At 36.1% G+C, this 22,932-nt stretch overlaps 1 protein-coding gene across 1 annotated transcript in view; it reads left to right on the forward strand.

Moving 5' to 3' along the window:
- ENPP3 (ectonucleotide pyrophosphatase/phosphodiesterase 3) overlaps positions 1-22,932 on the forward strand; it is a 36,800-nt gene that overhangs the window by 3,939 nt on the left and 9,929 nt on the right. Inside the window, exons 3-19 of the mRNA XM_062639563.1 lie at positions 2,020-2,142; positions 3,185-3,310; positions 4,244-4,304; positions 6,773-6,870; positions 9,492-9,571; positions 10,135-10,254; positions 11,364-11,473; positions 12,880-12,945; positions 13,825-13,897; positions 14,556-14,664; positions 14,828-14,956; positions 16,346-16,377; positions 19,121-19,248; positions 21,076-21,142; positions 21,597-21,684; positions 22,457-22,626; positions 22,743-22,794. Of these exons, the coding sequence (XP_062495547.1) occupies positions 2,020-2,142; positions 3,185-3,310; positions 4,244-4,304; positions 6,773-6,870; positions 9,492-9,571; positions 10,135-10,254; positions 11,364-11,473; positions 12,880-12,945; positions 13,825-13,897; positions 14,556-14,664; positions 14,828-14,956; positions 16,346-16,377; positions 19,121-19,248; positions 21,076-21,142; positions 21,597-21,684; positions 22,457-22,626; positions 22,743-22,794 (1,632 nt within the window). The remainder of the gene's footprint in view (positions 1-2,019; positions 2,143-3,184; positions 3,311-4,243; positions 4,305-6,772; positions 6,871-9,491; positions 9,572-10,134; positions 10,255-11,363; positions 11,474-12,879; positions 12,946-13,824; positions 13,898-14,555; positions 14,665-14,827; positions 14,957-16,345; positions 16,378-19,120; positions 19,249-21,075; positions 21,143-21,596; positions 21,685-22,456; positions 22,627-22,742; positions 22,795-22,932) is intronic.

Here is a 22,932-nt window from a genome sequence, read left to right on the forward strand (position 1 = left end):
TACTGCTGAAGCTAAATCTGGTAAAAATGCAATTGGCATAGTTCAGGTGGCTAATATTAAAACTGTTTATGAATTTTCTCTGCCAACTTCAATTTCTATAAAGTATGTTTAAAAGGGAATAATGTTTTGATTAGGTGGAATGTAATTTTTTTGATTAGAAAAACAAAGTAATGTTTCGATGTTAGGGGCAAAGCCCTATGAGAACAAAGAAATCACATTGTAAATAAAACACTTCCTTTAGAACCAAGAGAATAGTAATCTCATACTGGAGGAGTTCAAGGAAGCACAGCCTCTTTTCATTCTTAATTAACATGTACTGAACTTCTTTACTTACTTATTCAGCATGTCTTAGCTCCTTCCGAGATCTTTCAATATCATGGGCCTAGCAAATAGGATGAGATGGAACTGTAATTGCTTTTGATAGTGCATATGTTGTATTATAACTTTCTGTGTAAAATATGTAGATACCAACAGCCTGAGTTTCACTGGTATTTACATGAAGAACTTGGTCATAGTTGTAAGTGAAAGATGGCACCAAATTAGCATGTTAACATTTTTGTGACTAACTGCAGGTGTTACAGAGGAAGCTTAAATAGGGACTATTTCCTACTTTCATAACTAGAACTATTTGGAAAATATGAATTAGATACACACAATATTATGCTGCGGAGTGGGAGTTGAAGCCTCAGCCCTGAGTGCCACACACCTTTTTGCAGTTGCATTTGCTATGAGGGTAGTGGGAAAGAGGAGCAAAAGGGTTCACAGTCCATATATGTGCTGAGTCTTGTGGATGGAGTCACTAGGAGCTGGCAGTCTGTATGTTTAAAGATTAGCGCAGAGTTTGCATTTGGTGATAGTACAATTGATTCTGTTTATATATCAAAGTATATTTCCTTATAGCTCCTGTAATTTTACTGACTATTCTAAGTAAAAGTTAATGAGGTACTAAATTCCTGACCTTGCACAGTTATGTAAATGTTATAAAGAAATTAGAAGCAAGAGTTGCCAATTATTTGGAGTATGAACAGTTGCATTTCACACAGAGGAAAAGGGTTATATTTTTATATTTTCTGACTTAGACTCATCATTCTGTACAATTTTAAACTGGGTAGACCACCTAAACAACTTTAAGTTGTATGCTAAACTTCAGCCAAAAAAAGCAAAGACAGACTGAGTATGTACATTTGTGAGAAAATGTAGGTCTTCCTTGACAGAACAGACTCCGCTCATGAAACACTTAACCCTCAATTTCTTCTTCCCATCGCTACTTTTGACAGATACACTTATGCTCATTATATATGTTGTTATCCTAATTATTTATAAAGCTTTCTTGCATTGAACTATAGTTGTTGATACAAGCTCTTAAACTGCAAGGTACAACATGAGAACTTTCTACATGTGAAACAAAGTGGCTAGCTTGAAAAAAATAATTTTAGCTCTATGTGTTTTCTACGCAATGGGTATTAAAGCCCAAATTCTGTAGGCAGTGCACCTGCAAAAGCATGAACTTTTTGGCAACTGTAACAGAATTGCACCAGCAAATCTGAGTGGTTGTACCTATAACTGTCTAACATTGAGTGGACAAGAAAGCTGGAAATACAGGTGTTCATGGTGCTTCAGACTATTTCTGCAGTACACAGAATGCGGACAAAAGTCTTGTTGTGGAGGCTAGTGTGGAAGTGCAGGTCTTGTTTGGAGATTTGGACTTGTCCTCAGTTGTCCTCAGGTGTCCTTGGGAGAGCCAGAGATTTCCCTTCACCCTGCATGAAGGTGTCAGAGCTGTGGTGAGAAAATACATGTCTCTGTATCTAACTCGAGGCCCTTCATTTGGACCCTTTTCTTTCTTTCAATCAAAACAACCAAACTTGCAGATTTTCAAGGGATGTTGTAATAACTCAGGAAACAGATTTGGGAAATTACTCAGCATGTTTTTCCCCATAGTCCATGCCTGTGATCCATTCAACTGACTTGTCTTGGGCAGGGTTACCCAAGCACTCAGACTCTGCCTTCTCCTTACAGTCAGCTGCAGACACAAGTGCAATGAGCCACACAGGAAAGGGATGCCTGGCTGCCACTGCGACAGTGACTGCAGGGAGCGACAGGACTGCTGCTGGGACTATGAGGACGCCTGTGTGGAGCCAAGTATGTTCCCCAACAGGCAGTACTCACTGGTTGCCGTTATGTTTTGGGCTTGTTTTTTTTTTTTCACATGATAGTCATAAGAAAGGAATAAATTCTTGTATTTACATGGATATACAGAAGTTATGTCACATTCTGTCAGGGAGCAAAGGACATGTCAGTGTCGAGCTGCTTCTGAAATCAAATGGCTCTAAAGGTCCATAATTTGGTGGCCTAGCAAGGACACAAAATCTTCTTGTGTCTTTCTCAAATCAAATCCCTGTTGTTTTGTCCCCCGTGGATAACTGAAGCAATTGCACTGCATATTTCCTGTCCCAGGTATACCTATGGATGACTGTAAGCAGAAACTGTAGTTTATCTTTGACCAGTGCACCTCTTGCACTTTTGAAAATGCATGGGTGTTTCCTGGTGAGGTGCGGTTTCCAGCCTCATACAGTGCTTGGTGGAGGCTTGGTGTTGGAGGAGTGTACTCATCTTCATTAGCCACAATGGTGTTGGAGGAGTGCACTCATCTTCCAAGGGACTGGCCTACCTCTCCACTGAGACCAGACTCTACTTACTCTTTCTGCTTTCCTGGCAGCTGCTTGAATGTTTTGTCATCCTTACCACTTCTTCTGCCCACTTCAGCCAAAAACATCTCTGTTCTTGCTGTCTGCTGGGACTTGCGTGCAAGAGCTGGAAAAGGACCCATTTCCTTCTCTTTGTTTTGTGTAGGAGAAATATGGGTTTAATTATTATTAATTTTTTTATCTTCCTGGAAGGGTGGAAGGCATTGTAGAAGGTGACTTTGGAAGCCTTCGTAAAATAAATTCTTCTGTGACTCAGTGTTACCATTCAATGGCTGCAGAAATAAGCTCTATGTGTTAAATGAAATCTTGAGTTTTCCTTTCAGAAAAAAAATTCTAAAACAACTCAAGCAGGACATATAAATTATAGTTTAACAAAAACTTTTTCGTTTTCTTTGCCTGTTTGTGGGATTTCCACATAAAGGCGTTTGCATAAGGTTCTGTGAAATTAATCATAATATTTTTCTTCCAATTTTGAGCCCGATCTTGGGGGTGCACTAATTTCCGTTGTGGTGAAACACGGATACCTGGAAGTTACTGTTCCTGTTCTGATGACTGCTTGCAGGAAAAAGACTGCTGTGTAAACTACAACAGCATTTGCAAAGGTAAATAAAAAGTCAAAAAGATTTATGTATAAATAGTCCTGTGAAATAAATATATAGGCAAACATGGCAAATATAAAGGTGGATGCATTTGTTTCTCAAGATTAGAGTCTTACAGTGACATTCTGGAAAATGAAAATATTTTGAAGTGAAGCTTTTGTTTTTTTTTGACTTGGAAAAACTTTCTGAGGAACAATGTGAATGGGTGTCAATCATAAAAAAGACAAAATGTTTTGAATATTGCAGTAGTATACCAAATGAGATGGTTCAGGGTTGTTTCTTTTTATTAAAAATAGATGGAGACATATTTTCTGTTTTAAATTTCATACAATCCAAAGTACACATTGTAGTACTTTGTAATCTCTAAAATCTCCCATCTTTTTTATTACCAGTAAATTTTCAGATTGGGTTTCTTATTTTTTACCTATTTATGAACATCTTTGTTCATGCCTGATTGTTTCATACAGGCTCCAGCTAAACACAAGGAATCGCACTGGTAAAATCATTATAGGAACGATACCTGAGGAGTATACTGGTGGCATAAAACAGAGTATTTGTTATCAGAATTCCTTTATATTGTGGGGTGGCAGATATTTCAGGCAACTTTTGCAAAATTATATTTGCAACTTAAATGCAAATTAGGCTAAACTGTCACAGTGATTTCTTCTCCATTTTATTTGTTTGCTTGTCTGTGTAATATGTGCCTTGTTCTTAACTTACAATTGTAAGCATTAGCCCTTTCAGGGTTTGAGGGCAAACCTATTAGAGGTTGCAATAAATGATTTCAAAAGGCATCTTTAGCCCTACATTTCTATAATTCCCTACTGGAGCAGAAGAAAATACGAGGAAGAGCTCTAAAAAGATCAACTTGGAAACTTCTTTGTTGTTTGCGTGTTGGTTTTAATGCAAACTCTGTATTTTCTTTTGTTCTTTTAGGTGAAATCCCTTGGGTAGAAGAGCCATGTGTACCACTTGAAACTCCTCAGTGTCCAGCTGGGTAGGATAAAAGAATTTTGTCTTCTTAGCAAATAAAATCACTGTGACAGTGAGAATTACTCCAATGGCCTGAAGCAGGTCTTTGTGAGATTTTCATATTTACTGAGAATAAGGTTCCTGCCTTAAGGAATATTCAGTAGAAGCAGTTTGCAGCTAGCAATGATTTTTCTTACTAAAAACTTTGTCATTTTGTTGCACATGCATTTATCATTTACAGTTTAGAGCAAAGTACAGAAGTTCAAATCCAGATTGAAAATAATTTTGCAAAGACCTGGAAAACTTGTTAAAGTTATCTAGAGTTCACGTATAGCGAATTGTTCATAGTCCATTTTATGTTACTATATTGTATCTGTGATAATTCAGATAAATCACATTACGCAAGCTGTAATAACTGTTAGAATCTGTGACTGCAGTTCTTTATCTAGATTACAGGGGTTTGTTTTTTTTTTTTCTTCATTTTTTTTTACTCCTTTTAATTTCAGATTTAAATCAGGAACTGTTTGGTGCAAACTGTTTTTGTATAAAGTATTGGTACCACTGTAGTTCTGTGTTTTGGAAAGACCATTGAATAAGAAGCAAAGTGTAACAGTGATTACTGTAATCATGGTATGAATATATAACTTTTTTTTTTAAATAGCCATCACTCAAAATATTACTCAAAAAATGGTTTGGAGTCAGTTACCAGTAACTTCATTTTATTAATCGTTTTCTCCCCCAGTATTTCCAGGCTTATTTAGAGAACCATCACTATAAATTAAAAATAGTTTGGGTTTTTATGTTTCTTTATGTGTTTCTAAGGAGACTGTGGAATATATAATGATAGTTAACAAAAAGGCTGAATTTGCAGCACTAGATGACTTGATCCTGCTGATGTCACTTGGTGTTATGAAAAAAGGTGCTATATCACTGTCCTGGGTTCAGCAGTAGCAGTCATTTTTCTCCTTGGTAGCTGGTGCAGTGCAGTGTTTTGACTTTCAGCTCGGGAACAGAGCTGATAACAAGGATGTTTTGGTTTGGCCAAGGACTTTGTGAGCCTCATGCTCTGCCAGGGAGGAGGGGAAGCCAGGAGGAAGCAGAGACAGAACACCTGACCCAAGCCAGCCAAAGGGGTATTCCATACCACAGCATGTCATGCCCAGGATGTAACTGGGAGTTAGCCGGAAGGGCTGGGAGACTGCAGGGTTGGAGGAGATATGAGTCGGTGCTTGGTCGGGCTGGGGGGGTCGAGTTATCAGCTGGCTGGTGGTGAGGTGTTGTATTCTCTTCCCTTGTTATTTCCTTTATCATTGTCATTGTTGGTGGTAGCAGTAGTGATTTGTGTTATACCTTAGTTACTAAACTGTCCTTATCTCAACCCCTGGGAGTTGCATTCTTTTCAATTCTCCTCTCCATCCCTCTGGGAGTAGGGGGAGGGAAAGAAGGGCGGGGAGTGAGTGAACGAGTTACCTGACTGGGTTTAAACCAGGACAATCACCAGCAGTTCCTAACAACTAATGCATTTTTTCCTAATAGCAGTCCTTTTAGGTTGGTTAAGAGAAAAGATGTTTAATAACTATGAAGTTTATTTTCACAGCTAGCACCTCCTAGTTAGAATTTTTATAACAAGAATTTAAACACTGCTCTAGAGATCGTCCGATTTTGTGTCTATTTTATCATACCTACTGTATGAAGTCAGATCTGAGGCTTTTATCCTTGTTTCTTTACATAGTCTTACCCTAAGTGTATTAGCAGCTGCTGCATTCCTTTTGTAACTTTGAGTTCAGTTTGTTGGGGGCCTTGAGGCAAAGAAATATTCTCCAGTTCCATGAGAGCTGGGAAACTTGAAAGATATAATCCACAAAGAACATGGACTGCTTAGTGATGTCTTCATAAAGGGAATGTGGTAGAGTAGGGTGTTAGCTCAGACCTGGCATTACGAAGAGATTACATTTCTCAGCACTGAGGTTAATTGACCCTAACTGCTTGCTGGGTGACTGCAGTATTTTTACAGTCTCTGTGCAGCTGTCCTAGAAGATTTTTTAAGATGCATTAAGGGATAAGAGACAAAATTCAATCCATTACAATGTACAGGAGTACTTTAGTTGTTCTATACTCTGGATTTGTACTGAGAGGCTAGTCTGCTGCATTTGTATTTATTTGTATTTGTAATTAAATATTTGTAAATAAAAGATTAACAAAACCTGATTTCTTTTTCTACTTTCTATATGTACTGAGTAGCTTGGTTTTATTCCACCAGGTGTTTTTTGTTTGTTTGTTTTGTTTCTCTTTCATTATGTTTGTTTTTCAGGAGGATTATATATTTGCTTTCAAAACTGAACTCTGTTTATCGCTCCCTGTAATATTAGTTTTGAGCAGTACATGGAAATTCAAGATCCTGCTTTTAAAAATAGAATCTATATTGTTAAAGATCTCAACAAGGCACAAACACTCCGAACTCCTTTACAATGACAAACTCATATTTTCTTGTAGGTTTGATCTGCCCCCCCTTATCCTTTTTTCAATGGATGGGTTTAGAGCAGAATACTTGCAAACATGGAGTTCTTTGCTGCCAAATATTGAAAAACTCAGTAAGTTACCAAGAGTTCTTTGCCTGTTTTCTTTAGAAATCTGCATGCAACCTCTCCAGTCCATTTTACTGCTGTCATGAACATGTGTTGCTTATCAATAAGAAAATCACAAATCAGGTCTCCCTCATCAGTTGAGTATTTTCATTATTATATGTTCTACAGTAATTCTTACATTTGAGTACACAGCACATGTGGGGCTTTTTTGTACAAGGCTTCTAATGCTGATCAGCAGGTTTTAATTAAATAAATGGTTTGAAATATACTTTCAGATCCAGTTTAAGACTGGGAAAAAAGTTCCAAAGAAGGATTTCCTGCATTCTCTGTACTTCATTGAAAAATTCTAGCTGATAAAATCATCATTAACATATAATACAAAGAGAAAATTCATTGGGTTATTGGGAAATTTTCCTCAAAGATGCACTTTTTCAAGTCAGGTATTTTAAGATGTTAAAGAGAACCTGCATATTTAAAAGTATGCCAGTGAATATTATTATGTTAGACTTAAACACAAAGTAATTTATGTATTGGTATAATTTAATATATTGATATGATTGCAGCAAGGTTCAAGTAACTGCTTCCCAGTATTTGTTAATATTGGGAGAAAGAGTAAACTGAAGGCCTTTATCTTGTGCTGTAAAGGGCTCTAAAAAGTGAGACTCATTATTGCACCCTTCATTAAAATTTCCTGAGTATTTTAGATGTCAGGCCTCAAGATATTTTGTATCTGGACAAAATGTCTGATTATTTATTAATTTCTTCTCAGCAGCAAAAGTTCTAAATTGTGTTTGTGTCTGTTCTGAATATATCATATTCTATGTCCATTGTGATCATGTGAAAACTTCACATGGATGTTATAAAGTACTACATTTTACTGAATGGCTTGTGGATAATGAGGTTATCCAGAAACTTGAACTTGAAGCAGTGTGCAACCCTGACTTCGTGTACAAGCATTTTTTTCTTGGATGTCATTGTGACTTTGGAAGGAACTTTGGTATAAATCATGCTTGCAGAAGCCAGTGCTTAATCTTTTGAAACAGGTGAAAAGAAAATGCGAAACTGACAAAAGGCATGAAAATCATGCTATGTGTGTATGTTTCCACAAATCCTTTCACATAAGAACAGATCTAATTCAGTATTACTCATATTTGTGATCAATTTTAATTCATGCTTATACTTCTCAGAAATCTACAGTGAAAAGGAAATGAAAATTCTTTGCAAAAGAAAAAATGTAACTCTGATGTGTAGCATAAAATATTTCCTTGCTATTAAGTCCATTAACCTAGGATTTTCAGTAGAGCTAATAAAGCTAATTGTTATAGAATACCTACACTGTGAATGTAGCTCTTTCACTGTTCAAGAGAAATCCATGAAAAATTATGGTGATTTTCTGATGTACTTATCAGTTATTCAGACCTTCTCTAAACACTCTTTAATTTTTTTTTTTTTTTTCCTGTACCACACTGGAACAGTTTTGTTGAATAATTTCGGGCTTTCATTGCTTAGTTGAGATGGTTTAGTTAAAATCCATTTCTGTTCTTTGCCTGAAACATTGTACAGAGAAAAAATTGTTTTTGAGTCTGAACCAAATAATCATATGACTACAGCTTAATACAGAACTGTTTCTCCACATCAGTTAGATTTAAAAATGACATTAAGGCATTTTCCAGTCTTCACACCTTTGTTTTTGGATAAATAACTTGGATACTATGGTGGATTTAGATATTACAGATATTCAGGCATGGTAGGTGCCTTAAATTGCTGAAAAATGCACTATGTTTGGAGACAAAACAGGATACCTAGGTTGAGGTTCAATCCAGAAAAGGACACCAGCATTTAGATGTGTTCTTGGATGTAGGTGTCTGCATATGTGATGTCTGCATGCTCACTGTAGTCAGTTCATTTATGGTTAGTACGGTCTGTGCAGCACAGTGCAAAAGTGAAGAGAGCAAGTCAGCTCAACTGACAGAGAGGGTGCCACAGGACAAATTGTTGCCTTAACCTCTGTTTCTAGTATTCTTCAGAGTGCTGTGCCATATCCTAGGTGGCCTTTAACAGCTGTGACAGAAGAACACAGATCTCCCAGTGTTCTTGCATCAAAACTGCCAACTTTCATGCAGATATGTTGGGTATCAGAGGATATCCTAAATGGTACTGGACTCCAGTGCTAAAGCAACTGAGTCCTTCCCATACATCTAGTCACCAGACAGCTCTCCACAATATCTTGCCTGGGCTGACCCCAGGCTTCAGTCTCCTTGTGTAAACATGTATGTCTAATGCCATTTTGGATCTCAGAAGTATCTGAGACACTCATTTGTGTTGCCAGACGGGATGTAGAAGCAGCATCTGAATGCCAGGCAGGATCATTAAAGCTGTCTCAAATGGCCTTTGGCATCTACACTTCAGGCTGCTGAATTGAGTGTCCAGATCTATTGACTGCAATGGGGTGGTAAGGCTAACTCACAAGAAGACACCAAATGTCTGCATCTTAATTTGAAGTCCAATTTCTTTTCTAATCCCACAGTGACTGACTCTGGTGATTCTTTTTTGCTTGTTTTCAAGACTGTTATTTTTCAGTTAAAAAAGTGTAAACAAATATATATTAACTCCATGATCTGTTGCAGAAACATGTGGCACACATTCAAAATACATGAGAGCTGTTTACCCCACAAAAACTTTTCCAAACCACTATACTATTGTCACAGTAAGTGAGAATTTGCTATTTTTCATGTTCACTATCTGGATGACATAGGAAGGCTTTTTGGTGCCTATCTTTTTGTGGGACGTGGGGAAACTAGAGGGGCAAAAGAGACAGATGCTGAGATAGTACATGCGGGCATGATGTATGTGTCTATATATGTAAGCTATCTGCTTCTGGCCTGTGAACCAGTTGTTCCTGATCTTTGTCAGTCAAATTGGGTATGGGTGAGCATGGTTGAGGACACAGACATTTGGTAAGAGTGGGTGTTTGGGTTTGGCAGCTGATATACAGCCACATAGCATATATGGTGCTTAATCTATAGCACATCAGGTTTAAATTGGGCTGGGGAGAAAATAGGAAAACTCAAGGAAACTTGAAAAGGATTCTGAATTCATTGGCAGGAGGAGTATGATGATCTGTGTGAGTTAGGAAAACATGTTCGGCTTCTGTGATAAAACAGGTCTAAAAATAGTTGCAACACTGCAGCAGTGTGCCTTGCAACATACTTCAGGTTCCACTTGATTTCAAGATTCCGCATTTTTTTTTTGTTTATTTTCATTTTTTAGGGATTGTACCCAGAATCTCATGGTATTATTGACAACAACATGTATGATGTAGACTTGAACAAGCATTTCTCACTTTCGTCAACAGAAAAATTCGACCCTTCATGGTGGAAGGGGCAGCCAGTAGGTTTATTCCTCGTCATGGTATTGTTTATGTCTAGAGTGCCTTGTGTGCCATATTATAAAACAAAATGAGAATAAAATGCAAAGCTATGTGATGTATTTGCAGTATGTGCTAATTGCCCTGTGGGCTTCATATTATAGGGTGCTTACAAAGCAGTTTGCTATCTGCTTATGAAAGTGAAAGAAATCTTAAAATGTTAATGCCAGGACTTAACAATTTCACTTAATGTGGCAGTTAGTAAAAAAGACTTAAATATTTTGGATAGTAAATATTTTGGATAGTACTGCAGTGGATCTCTTGCCATAGGAAGCTCCAGTAAATTTTGGATATGGTTTTATTGTGGGGTCTTTTTTTTTTTGTCTTTCACAACTAGCTACAAAATGATATCTGAGAATCTACTTCCAAGTTATATTCATTTATGAATACATATACAGAGTCCAGGCATATGAAAGCAAGGAAGAGAACAGCAAAGAGCTGAATTTCCAGCAAAATGAACACATATATTAACATATGGCACGTTTCATAATAAAATCCCCACCCTGATTGTACCTATGGTTATGATTAATATTATGTATTTACTGGAAGTATCAAGCTACTATTTATATATTTATTTACATGTATATGTATTTGTCTATGTGTGTGTGTATATATATATATATATATAACTATCTTTGGACATTGACCACCTTTCTAGGAAGCCTATTTCAGTTCCTGACCACCCTCTCTGTAAAGAAGTGTTTCCTAATGTAAATTCTGAACATTCTTGATGCAACTTTGAACCATTCTTCCACTGACATTTGTCATAGGAGAAAAGAACTTGTTGCCCATTTTGGAAATACTTGTATGATTTTTTTCCTACGTTGAGAATACCCAAGACATGGCAACTTTCTGGTTTCCATATTACTAATTTTTCTTCAGAATATATACGTTAAACAATCTTCAAATCAGATATGGTTATTAAGCAACTGTGTATTGTGTGAAAGAGGAAAGAGACATGCATGCTTGCAGCCCGTATTTCTGATCCAATGATGTGTTTTTACTTTGGTGATCTGAGGACTTCCAGTGGTGTAAATGCCATAAAATCATTTGTTTGTATCTTTACCTATAGGTTTGGCTGACAGCAATGTACCAAAATTTGAAAGCAGGTACTTTCTTTTGGCCAGGTTCTGATGTTCCGATTAATGGAACATACCCCACCTTCTACAGTGAATACAATGGGTAAGTGTAAATTACTTGTAGTAAATTTGTAAAAAAACTTGTAGTAAATTCCTGTAAATTACTCCAGAAATCCAAATTGCCTTATAACAGTTGAAGGAAATTAAGTGTAAGATTTTTAAACAACAGTTTGAGAGGTAAGTGCCTTCTCACATCCTTCTGGTTTATTTAACCATGAGCATATGGTTATAAATAAACCATATTTAACCATAACTACCAATACTAGTTGAAATTTTCAAAACCATTTTGGGAATTTGCAACAAGAAAGTCAAAGGATACTGTATATTCTTCTCTCCTCGACAGTTTTGAAAGTTTCAGCCAACTGCAAGCCACTGATCTCCCACTAGGAAAATATCCTATAACTGATTAGTAGCCACTGCTGAGCTCTGCCATTGATTACCATATTTCCACACATAAAATCTCTACATTCTATATGGCCCTTTAAAAATAGTTGTACTTGAGAATAAGCTTTCAGATAACTTCTGCCATAAGACAGTGAACACAAACTTAGAAGTTTGTATTGCCTACAGCATGAGGCTATAGGAAACAGAAACTAATTGAAGAGATGGTGCTGGATAAGGAAGCTACTGAAAGAAGATGAGCTCTAGATCAATTCCCTCTGGTCTTGTTTGTGTGTGATAATGTGCAGACTGTGGCTGAAAGATAGTTCTGTGTGTTTTGTCTAGTTAATTCACAGGCTACTCGTGAAAATATAGCAATTACCTTCATTGTATATATTTTTTTTAATATGGAACACTGATATTAATAAATTATTTCTAATTTTTCATGTTGATTTCAGTAAATCTCCCATGATTCTGCACATTTACAAAGATAATCTAAAGCAAGTATATAAGTCTCTATAGATAAAAAAGGTTTGCAGTGATATGCGTTTAGTATAAAAGCTGAGTACTGTAAGTAACTAACATAAATATTGTGCATGAGAGAAAGCAAAGCTATCAATGGGTGAATTCCTTCATAGGAGAAAAAACAGGACCTCAGATTTTGCTGGGCACATACTTGGTTTTAAAATATGAAAGTCTAAGGCTTATATGTGCTGTAAAGAATAAAAATTATTCTGACTTGTACTTCAAGCTTATGTCCTGAGCTCGAAATCCCTTTTTTCATACATATAAATATATGGGTAATCCCACCAACGTCACGCTTGGGTTTGCTAAATCTGGATCTGTCTAATTTAGCATTAAAAGTGAGTTATATTAAATAAAAAATAAGAATAATAAACCTGATTGCTTGTAACTTGTTAAGATGCATCATTCTTGAAATCCGTATCTGTAATTTTACTACATGACTAAAGGGTGGACACTTTATATCCTGGAATTAGAAGGGCTTATCAGAAAAGCCTTGTTAACATACTTTTGGGTTTTTTTCATTTTTTTTTTTTTTTCTTTCAGTTCAGTTACATATGAACAGAGAATTTCAGGAATATTGAAATGGCTTGATTACACCAAATCTGAGAGGTAACAGTAATATCTATCTGATTTGTGAAACTATAGGTTAGAAAGATTTTTATGCTTAGCAATTGAAATTTCAGTTGGTGTTTGTGAAACATGTAATCTTCCTCAGATAATTTGCTGAACTTAAGCCTGCTCTACAAGTACAGCTAGTCATTTAAAGGATAAGATTGTAGATAGTAAAGATGAAAAAGTGAACATATATCTGAATGGAATGTACTGTAATTTTTCTTTTATTGTTGTGTCTTTTTCCTTGGTGCATGGCCTAGAGGAAACATGGAACACACAGTGTCTAGTCTAAGTGTATGGATGAAAGATCTCATATGGAAGATATTGCACAAGAAATGTTACATATCTGAAAGTAATTGCAGACAGTAATCCAGGATGAAAAGTAGATGTCTACTGATTGTGGTGCTCGACTTTGTGACATGTAACTAAGTGCAATCTTTTATATGATATCTTGTTAAAAAATTCCTAACATATTTGCAGTTAGGACATACTTTCTAGAGTCTCACTGCTTAATCAGGAAGAGATCCTTTAGGCAGTAGTTCCACTTATATCTCAAAGGAACAGCTTGCTTTGCTGTTTGCGATCTTCAAGATTTTCTGAGTGATTTCTGGATACCAATTAAAGATACTGGATACTGTTTCTGAAATTATAATTTCAAATGGTCCAAGCTGATTAATTACAAAACTCAGAGGAAGCTGAACAATTATGTTTGCTGTATGGACTTTTATTAAGGTTTAAAGAAGTTATTTATAATTTGACTTTAAGTTTCGTGGGGTTTGGTTTGTTTTTTTTTGTTTATTTTTTTTTTAATAAATGTTCTTTTATTGCTGTCTTCAAATTCTCATAATATTCCGTTTTATTTATTTCTAACTTGAGGCCTGATTTCTACACTTTGTATATTGAAGAACCAGATTCTTCTGGACATTCATTTGGACCAGTTAGTGGTGGTGTAAGTATTTTTTTGTGTTTTTCTAAATCACACTAAAAATGGTGCTGTACTATGAATTTAAGCAACTGTAAATCTGCTCCTGTAAATCAACAGCAAAGAACCATCCTCTGTGAATGGCTGCAGGGCAGGTAGTACTGGATTTCTCCCACATCGCTTCAGTGGTGGTCAGTGGTTTTCTGTAGGAAGTTTAAAAGGGACTATATATGAGAGAAAGGCACCATGCCTTCTTGGGTGCTACAATGGTCTTATAGATAATATGTGTGTGTAAATATTTTTTGAACACTTCTCAATGTTAATAAAATTTAGTATTCATACTAAAAAAATGTATTTAATGTCATAAATCTGATTTTTTATATAAACTTGGGAATGAGGAACAAATTTGATCTGAATGTGTTAATCTTTTATTTTAATAAACGTGTTGTAAAGCGTTTTTCTAGGGTAATGGAAAAAAATAATTGTGACTCTGTAAGTCACATATTCTGTGATAGAACAATGGAACTCTGCACATAATTAATGATGATGGAAAAAGAAAAGAAGAAACAATGTTAAGAACCTGAAAACTGACAGAAAAGATGGCTTTTCAAACTTCGGTGTTTACACTTAAGCGAGAACTTGAAATCAGAAACAAAAATTCTAACAAAACTGGTTTATCTCACAGGTACTTAAAGCCCTACAGCTAGCAGATCAAGCACTGGGGATGCTAATGGAAGGACTTAAACAAAGAAACCTGCACAAATGTGTAAATGTCATTGTTTTAGCTGATCATGGTAATGTATATAGTTATTTTTTCAATCTAAATTTTACTGAGACATTGTTTTATTTGTCTGTGTAGTATGTGTCCTTACTAGTTCTGATAGATTTTGTAATTCATTTTATCTTCCTTGCCATATATTGCATATAAAAAATAGCAGTTTCTATATTATCCTTCAGGGATGGAGTCGACCTACTGCACACAGTTAGAATATATGACTAATTACTTTGAACAGATTGATTTCTACATATATGCTGGGTCTGCATCTCGCATTCGAGCAAGAAATGTTCCGGAGGACTACTATACATGTAAGTGTGGATCAATCCTGGGATTGCACAATCAATATAACAGGAACTAAATGAATAAATAGGGAAAAATGGATAAGCAGTAGTAATTAGCAGAGTGAACAGCTTTCTGTTCACTGAACCTGGCTTAAACATCCATGGAAGTTTTTTTAAAGTTTTTGTTTGATTGTTTTCAAGAATGACCCCTTTAGATGAAATGGAAGGTTAGAAAATCTTTTTGCAGACTCTGATTTCCATTTTCTTGGCATGTGGAAAGATGAAGTAAAGATTGTTCTATTGTTTTGACCTGGAACTTGAGGTCTTTCGTAACTTCATTGGTCTTCAGAGGTTTCTTGTGCAACATTGGCAGACTAAGACTTTTTCAAGCAGTGACTATTTCTAACCATGCATACGAAGTTGTGGAATCTGAATCTTAGCACATTGGGATCTAAGCCTTGGTTAGGCCCTTTAGCTAGTATTACAAAAGAACACAAAATTGAAACCATGTGAGCTGACTGTGACTTGGAATAGATATTGTGCTACCAGACTGGAAAAAAAAATCCTCAGACTTTCTGTATGGAGGAAAAGAAGGAAAGAGGTAAAACCATGGAAGTGCTCTATTTAGTGATTTTCTAGAATTCATAAAGTATTCTAAAATGCATAATTCTTTCAGATCTCAAATAAAAGCTGGGATCCCATTGTACTTCTTTTTAATCTTTTCTAATTGTATTTATATTTGTAGGCACAATATTTATACAACATGAAGCAGGCTTTCCTTGGTTTAAGTAAAAGTCTAAGACAAGAGCAGAGTAATGAGCAGAAGAGAGAAAAATGATGGGTTTTATGTTCTTAATCTCAATGTAATTGTTGACACCTTTCCTCTAATGGTCTTCTTTTTTCTGAAGGAATTTTACTTCTGTAAAGTGCTCATATTTGTTTTTTAGACAGCTAACATCAAAAGGTTAAAATCAGTCTTTGAAATTGTGGAAGGTGAAAATCCTAAGATAGATTGAACTTTCCTCTGTGGCTGCTGCTGGAAGCACAAGACAAGTGCTCCAGGTCCAGTTCAGTGTAAAAATGGTTATACTTCAAACAGAGGTTATGTGGCAGAAGAAAATTTGGTTCTAATGGTGTGTCAGCTTTAGGTGTAGGCAGTCATCTCCCTGGCAGTTTTCTACAGTCTGTCCTGCTGTGCCCAAAGTACTAGGTTCTTTCACAGGCTACCACACTTACAGACAGTTACCCTTGGAAATGTAACAGTCCTCCCCATGGAAGATTATGGCTACCATAATCTCTATAGGCTAATGAAGAAATCCGATTCTACAGACAAAAAGCATGTTGAAATTTTTCTTATGAGGCTTCGAACTTTCAGCTGTTTGAATGTATGTTAACTCATCTTTTCTTTTTCAACAGTTGACTCAGAAGGAATTGTTAAAAACCTCACAGTGAGTAAATATTTTCATAATTTTTCCTCATAGTTCCTCTTAAGAATCTGATCAAAAAGCACAGTTCATGAAAAACTGAGACTACAGTGCCAGTTTAAATAGTACAGTGTAGCTCTGAAAGCTGTCCAGAGATGGTGCACAAAGGTTTGCCATGGGGGATCTCTGTTCAGAAGAAAAGTTTTCTGTACTTCGCTTTGAAAGAGAAGAAGTGGATGGCTTCACATGGAGAAAGCAGGGTATATTTTCATTATAGAACAGAATACAACACAAAGATGCTTTAGATAACAGGCATCTGTTAGCTCTGGGCCACAAGTACTGCACCCAGACTAGGTTAAAGCAATTTATCCACACAACAGAAAATGACATTGTAAAGCACATTGCCACAGGATGTTGTAGAGACTGAAAATATAAATAGATGGTGGGATTTTGGACAAATTAATGGAGGATAGGCCCGTAAGAGCTACTAAACAGGATCCATAAGCAACCTCTGACTAAAGAAATCCCTGAAGCCTGGAGCAAACAGAGCAGGTACCAGAAAGAAGGTTCATTCAGTACTTGATTTGTTCTTAGACATTTTGTCTCTAAGTATATAAGTGGGATGACTTAGACACTAAGTCTTTACCTGATTATGGAAATAGTGGAGATCTGATTAGAAATAGAGTATTAGGCAAGATTGCCCTTTTGCAGTATGTCCCTTTTAGGATCTTTTATGACATACCACTTAAGTAATTGCAGTGCTTTTAGGTATGCCGCACTACCATTGGGCCCCATACCAATATTTTTGCTTGGATCCCCATCAGACTGTTTTGATGTAGTACTTCAGGGCAGGTCCAAGCTTGTCTGTGTCTCCCATGTAGACTGTTGCTCCTTGTGGGTATGCTCTGTGACAGCTGAACTCTGAAGGATGCAAACAAAGGGCTGCAGAAAGAGTGCAAAACAAAGGAATACCAAGCCTATATTTACTGAAAGGCGATAAATTTAAACTGCTTGCTCTTTATGTATTGCCATGATTTTCCTTTCTTTCCTTCATTGCCAGTTTGTTTTCTATTCTGTGACTAGTCCTAATCCAAGCATTAGACAGATGTTCCAATACTTTTAGAATAAATGTTCTCAGCTTGGAAAAATTCTGGCAGTCTCAGCTGGGTATATTGCAGATAAATCCCCACTAGAGGTCTTCCTTCAACCTGTTGAACTCAGTTGTGCAATATTCCATGTAGATTTTGCTTGCCACTGAAGCCCAAAGGGCAGTCAGCGTTCCTTTTTAATGTTCCTGTTTAATTTTTTCTATATTCTGAATGAATAGGAACACATCCTTTATTCCCCAGTATCCAAAACAGACAGAGGAGTAGGGTATCAATAGCTGGGAATAGCAGAAGTCTTTTCAATGCAACACCCCCTGCTCCATTGTATGATATGGAATCTGTCATATGAAAAGAGCAGTACTGTGAGTGGGATAGCACAATTTGCATGTTTTCTACCCCAGTTGAAACTGCGACTGCTAATAGTTACAGAGATGTGACATCTCTGCCTAATAGGAACAATCTGGTATCAGGACACCTCCTCTTTCCTTTTTTATTCATAAAACTTAGTTTATTTTTTCCCTTTCAGTTCTTAGAATGAGGCCTTTGGGCAGTGAAGGATACAAATACAAAATATTTGTATATTAATTGCTAATCAATAGACATAAGGTCATATTATATATTGATTTTCTCTGTTTTTCCCTTTAGTTAGATTATCCTTTGTAGAATGACTACCTCTCCTGGGCTAGCACATCCACTGAATCCTTATTTTTCATGTTCCTGGATTCTACTATGCTTCTTTGATGGCTATCCAAGCACATTTACTCAAATTTCAGCTGTTAATGTCATTCTGTGCAGGGTATACTATTCTAGTACTTAGAGGTAAAGATGTCAGATCAGACTCCAAGCATGCTATAGTTTGTACTGCCTATGTGGTAAAACAAATCCACTTCTCTAGCTTACCCAGCTTCCCAGCAGCTCTTTCCCCAGCATTTTAGATGTTCTGTTTTGTCACAGTGCTGGATTCCTGACCAGGACCAACGCACCTGAAACATTGCCATGATGCTTGCCACCACCTGGAATGGCTCCTGATGGCCATATGTAGTTAAAACTTTGCAGTGTGTCATATGGTTGTCATTAGGCTCCCAGTGCTAAACTCATTCATGGTGTGCCTGCTAACACAATATATTACCACATTAAATGTGAAAAGTAAGACCTTTAGCTAATAGCTAAGCACTGGACATTTATGTGGCATAAATATTCAGTCTTGCAGCTAAAACCCTAGACTATGCTGCATTATATATACTTGCTTTTCTTTGTTATTAATTAAATGGTAAAGTAATAGAAGATGGCAGAAATAAACTGCCAAGAAACTTTCTTGTAGAGTGTAATCTTACATACTATATACTAATGATATTAGGATGGACATATAGACAAAAGAATACTACTAAATGTCCTTCAACCTTAAGTGTACTTTTTCCACATTATCTGTGAACTTGCTATACATATTATAGCAATATATTTTCAAGCAGTTCCAAAAAAAGCCACTTTTCCTTCCATTGCTTCTTGGGCCAAAAAAATCTGCAAGTTATCTGAAAAGCTATCTGTGAATAATGTGCTTTGTGCTTACATTCCTGTCACTGAGGTAGTTGTGATAATTTTGAATGGTGGTTTATTTTTGAAACTGAGCAAAACTCATGACAGTGCTCTTTCCTCTTGCACAGTGCAAAAAGTCCCCTCAGCACTTCAAGCCTTATCTGAGTCCTGACTTGCCAAAACGACTTCACTATGCTAACAACATTCGTATTGATAAAGTTAATCTTTTGGTGGATCGACAGTGGCTGGCTGTGAGGTATCATAATTTGTGGAGCTGTTATCTTTTTCATTCCATTCTCATCCTGTTAATTTCCTTCACAGATGCCTCATTTCCTGCTTTGCTTTAGACTCACTACATTTCCATGTTTTTTGCCTTTAAACTCTTACTATATGTAAAAAGGAAACATGCCTTATACATAAAGCCAAGAATGTATTATTAGTATGATTCAAATCTTAACATTGTAATAAAAGAATTATCATTACTCTGGATCAAATTTTTACAGAAAAAAGGAAAGCAAAAGAAAACAAGGAAATTAATATTATTACACAGAAAAAGTCTCAAAAATAATGCAGTTAATATTGTTGTACAAAGCCTTCCTGGTATCTAGCCTTTTCCTGGCTTTACAGTCACCTCTCCACTGCTCTTCTGAATCCTCAGGTTGATGGCTTCAGTCTGGTACATGTGTCGATATGGCCAGTAACCAGCATGTATGAGTCCTTCAGCAAGAGGAATATGATGTTGATGTTTCTTCTTCCTTACTCTGTGATCTGAATTGGGTCCTTCCTGTATGTATGCTAACACTAGAGCTTGCTCATTCCTCACTGGCTTGAGAGTTAACATTACGTCTCAGTTCACTAGATATGGTGCATTCTACATGTATCAGATATTTGTTTTTTACTCTCTTTCTTACCTCTCTAAGTTTGATTTTATTCAGTTCCAGATCTGTATTTCCTTAATTGACCATTGGTCAGTTCAGAGCCTTGGGGTCTCCATTCTGTATAGAAACTGTATCTTTGCCATGCAAAGATAAGCTGATACGATAAAAAATTAGACATAACCAACTTGGCAGTACAAAAAATTGCTGTAAGAGCTAAACAATAAAACAAAATAGCTCTGGGCAAGTCAAGAGCAGTTCAGAAAAGCCTTAGTCCTGAGGCTTTGAAAACTCAGTACAAATCCCGTGGTGTTAGTAGCAGTACTGTGTTTACTGAGCTAGAGTGTTGTAGTAGGTTGGAATTTCCTGATTGGAATGAGCTTGCTTGGAATTTCAAAGCTATTCAAGTAGTAAAAAATGCCTGATTAATATATGACTTGATTATTTTGATGCAACCAAATAATCATCCTGGACATACAAAAAGAAATACCCTGTGAAAAATCTCATATTTACCCATTTTAAACTATGCTCAAATGTTCTTACACCTCTAAAAACACGATGCGTGTGCTTGACAACTGTACATTGAATCAGTGTGGGATGACTACCTCTTTATCCTCCCATGTATCTCAGCAATGGGTAAATTAAAAAGTGTTAGTCATTATAAATCAGACTATTCTGACATGTTTATCAATTCTATAACCTCTCCCACACATCCACATCCCTTCTTCACTGTTTAGAATCCATGGTGAAAATGCACTCTCTTGTAGGACAGAATACCTTGCAGTCTTATTTATATTGTTACACAGAGACTAATAGCAGAGTTCTCACATTTTAAGTTCTATATTAAAATGCAGATATCACAGAATATAACTGAGAATTTTTTCTTAAGCAGATTACACTTGTTCTGAAACTTGACGCAGGGTGAAGGCCTCAGTTCAAAAATAGCCATTTTTTCAATTAATTTTGAAAACATCGGTTCACTGTGCGCTCAGTAACTACCTAGGATAATTTATTTCAGTCCATAGCAATTTCTGTTACAGGAGAAAGAGAATTTCATAAAAGTGAACCCTGGATAAACAAAAAGTGCTACAGTATAATGCGAGAGTCAGTTCTTCAGACATGATACAGAGTCCACTGAGTCAGGATGACTGTTATTAACTGGTTCTATTTGTGCCATTTTTATTTACACTATGATGGTTTCTCCTTAGGGACAGAAGTTACACATACTGTGATGGGGGTAACCACGGTTATAACAACCAATTTAAAAGTATGGAGGTAAGATGATTTCTATTCAAGTCTTGCACCTTCTTACGTAGAAAATCACAAAGTACTAGATGAACCACCACAATATAGAATATGTGATAGTTTTTGCAGTGTGCATTTGTTGATACGGTATTGTTACTGGTTGTTGCAATGAAAACATAAAAGGTGTGAATTTGAAACATAGCAAACAATAATTTTTGTAAGTAAGTGGCAAAATATTAAAGACCACCCCAATTCATTATATAGTTTAAAGTACCCTGAGAAATGAATTTCTGTTTTGTGTTTTTCTTCAAATTATATGCAATGGGAAAAAATTTGCCTTCCTTACCAGAACAATCTTGCATTTTAAGTTTTAATGATTGTGAAAAGACATTTTTTTCCAGTGTCCCTGTTCTGTAAAATGCAAATGAATTGTTTTTTAATTTGGATTCCTTAAGATAACAACTTTTATTTTATTACAACCTAGGCTATATTCTTAGCATATGGCCCAAGCTTTAAAGAGCAGACTGAAGTGGATGCTTTTGAAAACATTGAGGTTTACAACCTTCTGTGTGGTGAGTAGAAGCAATCCAGTACTTTACGTGATAGATCAACAGTGTTTTCAAATACCAGTGTTGTAAGAGCTAAAAGAAGAGTAACTGAAAATTGAATGTACTCATTCAGAAGCTAGGTTTTTTACACAAAAGTCTGAAGCCATGCTCTTTTGCGTTATGTGCAGTGCTAAAAGATTAACTGCCCTAAATTGTTATGCTTTGAAGTTTGTTTCTGGTTGCACAAGAATCCCACTAAACAATCGGAGAGAACTCCTGCCACATGCACTTGCTGTTGAAATGACGCCTGTGGAATAATTGTGGGATAAGAGTCTTGTAGAGAGTTACTGCTCTTGCTTATAACTTAAGAAGGACCATTGCAGTCCCCGCAGTTAGTAATTAGGAAGTATGAGCCTCAGAAAGTATGGATTAAGGCATCATACAAAAATGCAATAAGCTAGTATGCTTCACAATGTGATGCATTTGCAGTAAATCACATTTGTATTCTGCATTACATCATCTAATCTCATGAATGTTATGGCAATGTATAAAACCGTATCAACAGTACTCAAATGCATAATTATGAAATCTTGATGCAGTGGAAGATAGCAATGAACCTTCATATCCAGAAAATTGGAAGTTGATGGTAGCAATTACTATAATAGTTTAAATAACAGAATAAGCTATTTCTTCTCTAGAATGAATGCATAGGAACTACGTAGAATTGGAAAGATATTGACTTTTAAAAATGCCATTTAGTCTTAAAATCTGTTTATAATTTCAAATGTTTCAACAGATTTGCTGCATATAACACCAGCACCAAACAATGGAACACATGGCAGTTTGAATCACCTCCTAAAGACCCCTTTTTATAATCCTTCACATTCAAAAGAAGTCTCATCTCCTTCTTCATGCCCAGTTTCCCGTCTGACTCCTATAGATGACCTGGGATGCACATGTATGCATGTAAGTAGGGGCTTCTGGGATCTTTAAATCTTTTTAGTCAAATGTGTTCTCTTTTCGTTTGTTTTTTTTTTTCTATATTATGGATTCACTCTGAATGATTCTCTTATATTTTACAGGTATCAAATATTTCAGTATTAAATGAGAGGTTAAATCTCACTACAGAAGAAAGTAAGTAGAAAGAAATGAAAAAGACAGCAGTATTTTTAAATCTATGCCTGGTTTACATTTTATATTATTGGTTTCAGTGGGAATTTTTGCAATGTTAACTACAATTTAAAGTGAAGTAGGAAAGCCAAATTAGAACAA

The sequence above is a fragment of the Pezoporus occidentalis genome, unplaced genomic scaffold (assembly GCF_034315485.1).
Source record: "Pezoporus occidentalis ecotype Australia unplaced genomic scaffold, CSIRO_AGI_Poc_V1 ctg61, whole genome shotgun sequence".
NCBI classification, from domain to species: domain Eukaryota; kingdom Metazoa; phylum Chordata; class Aves; order Psittaciformes; family Psittacidae; genus Pezoporus; species Pezoporus occidentalis.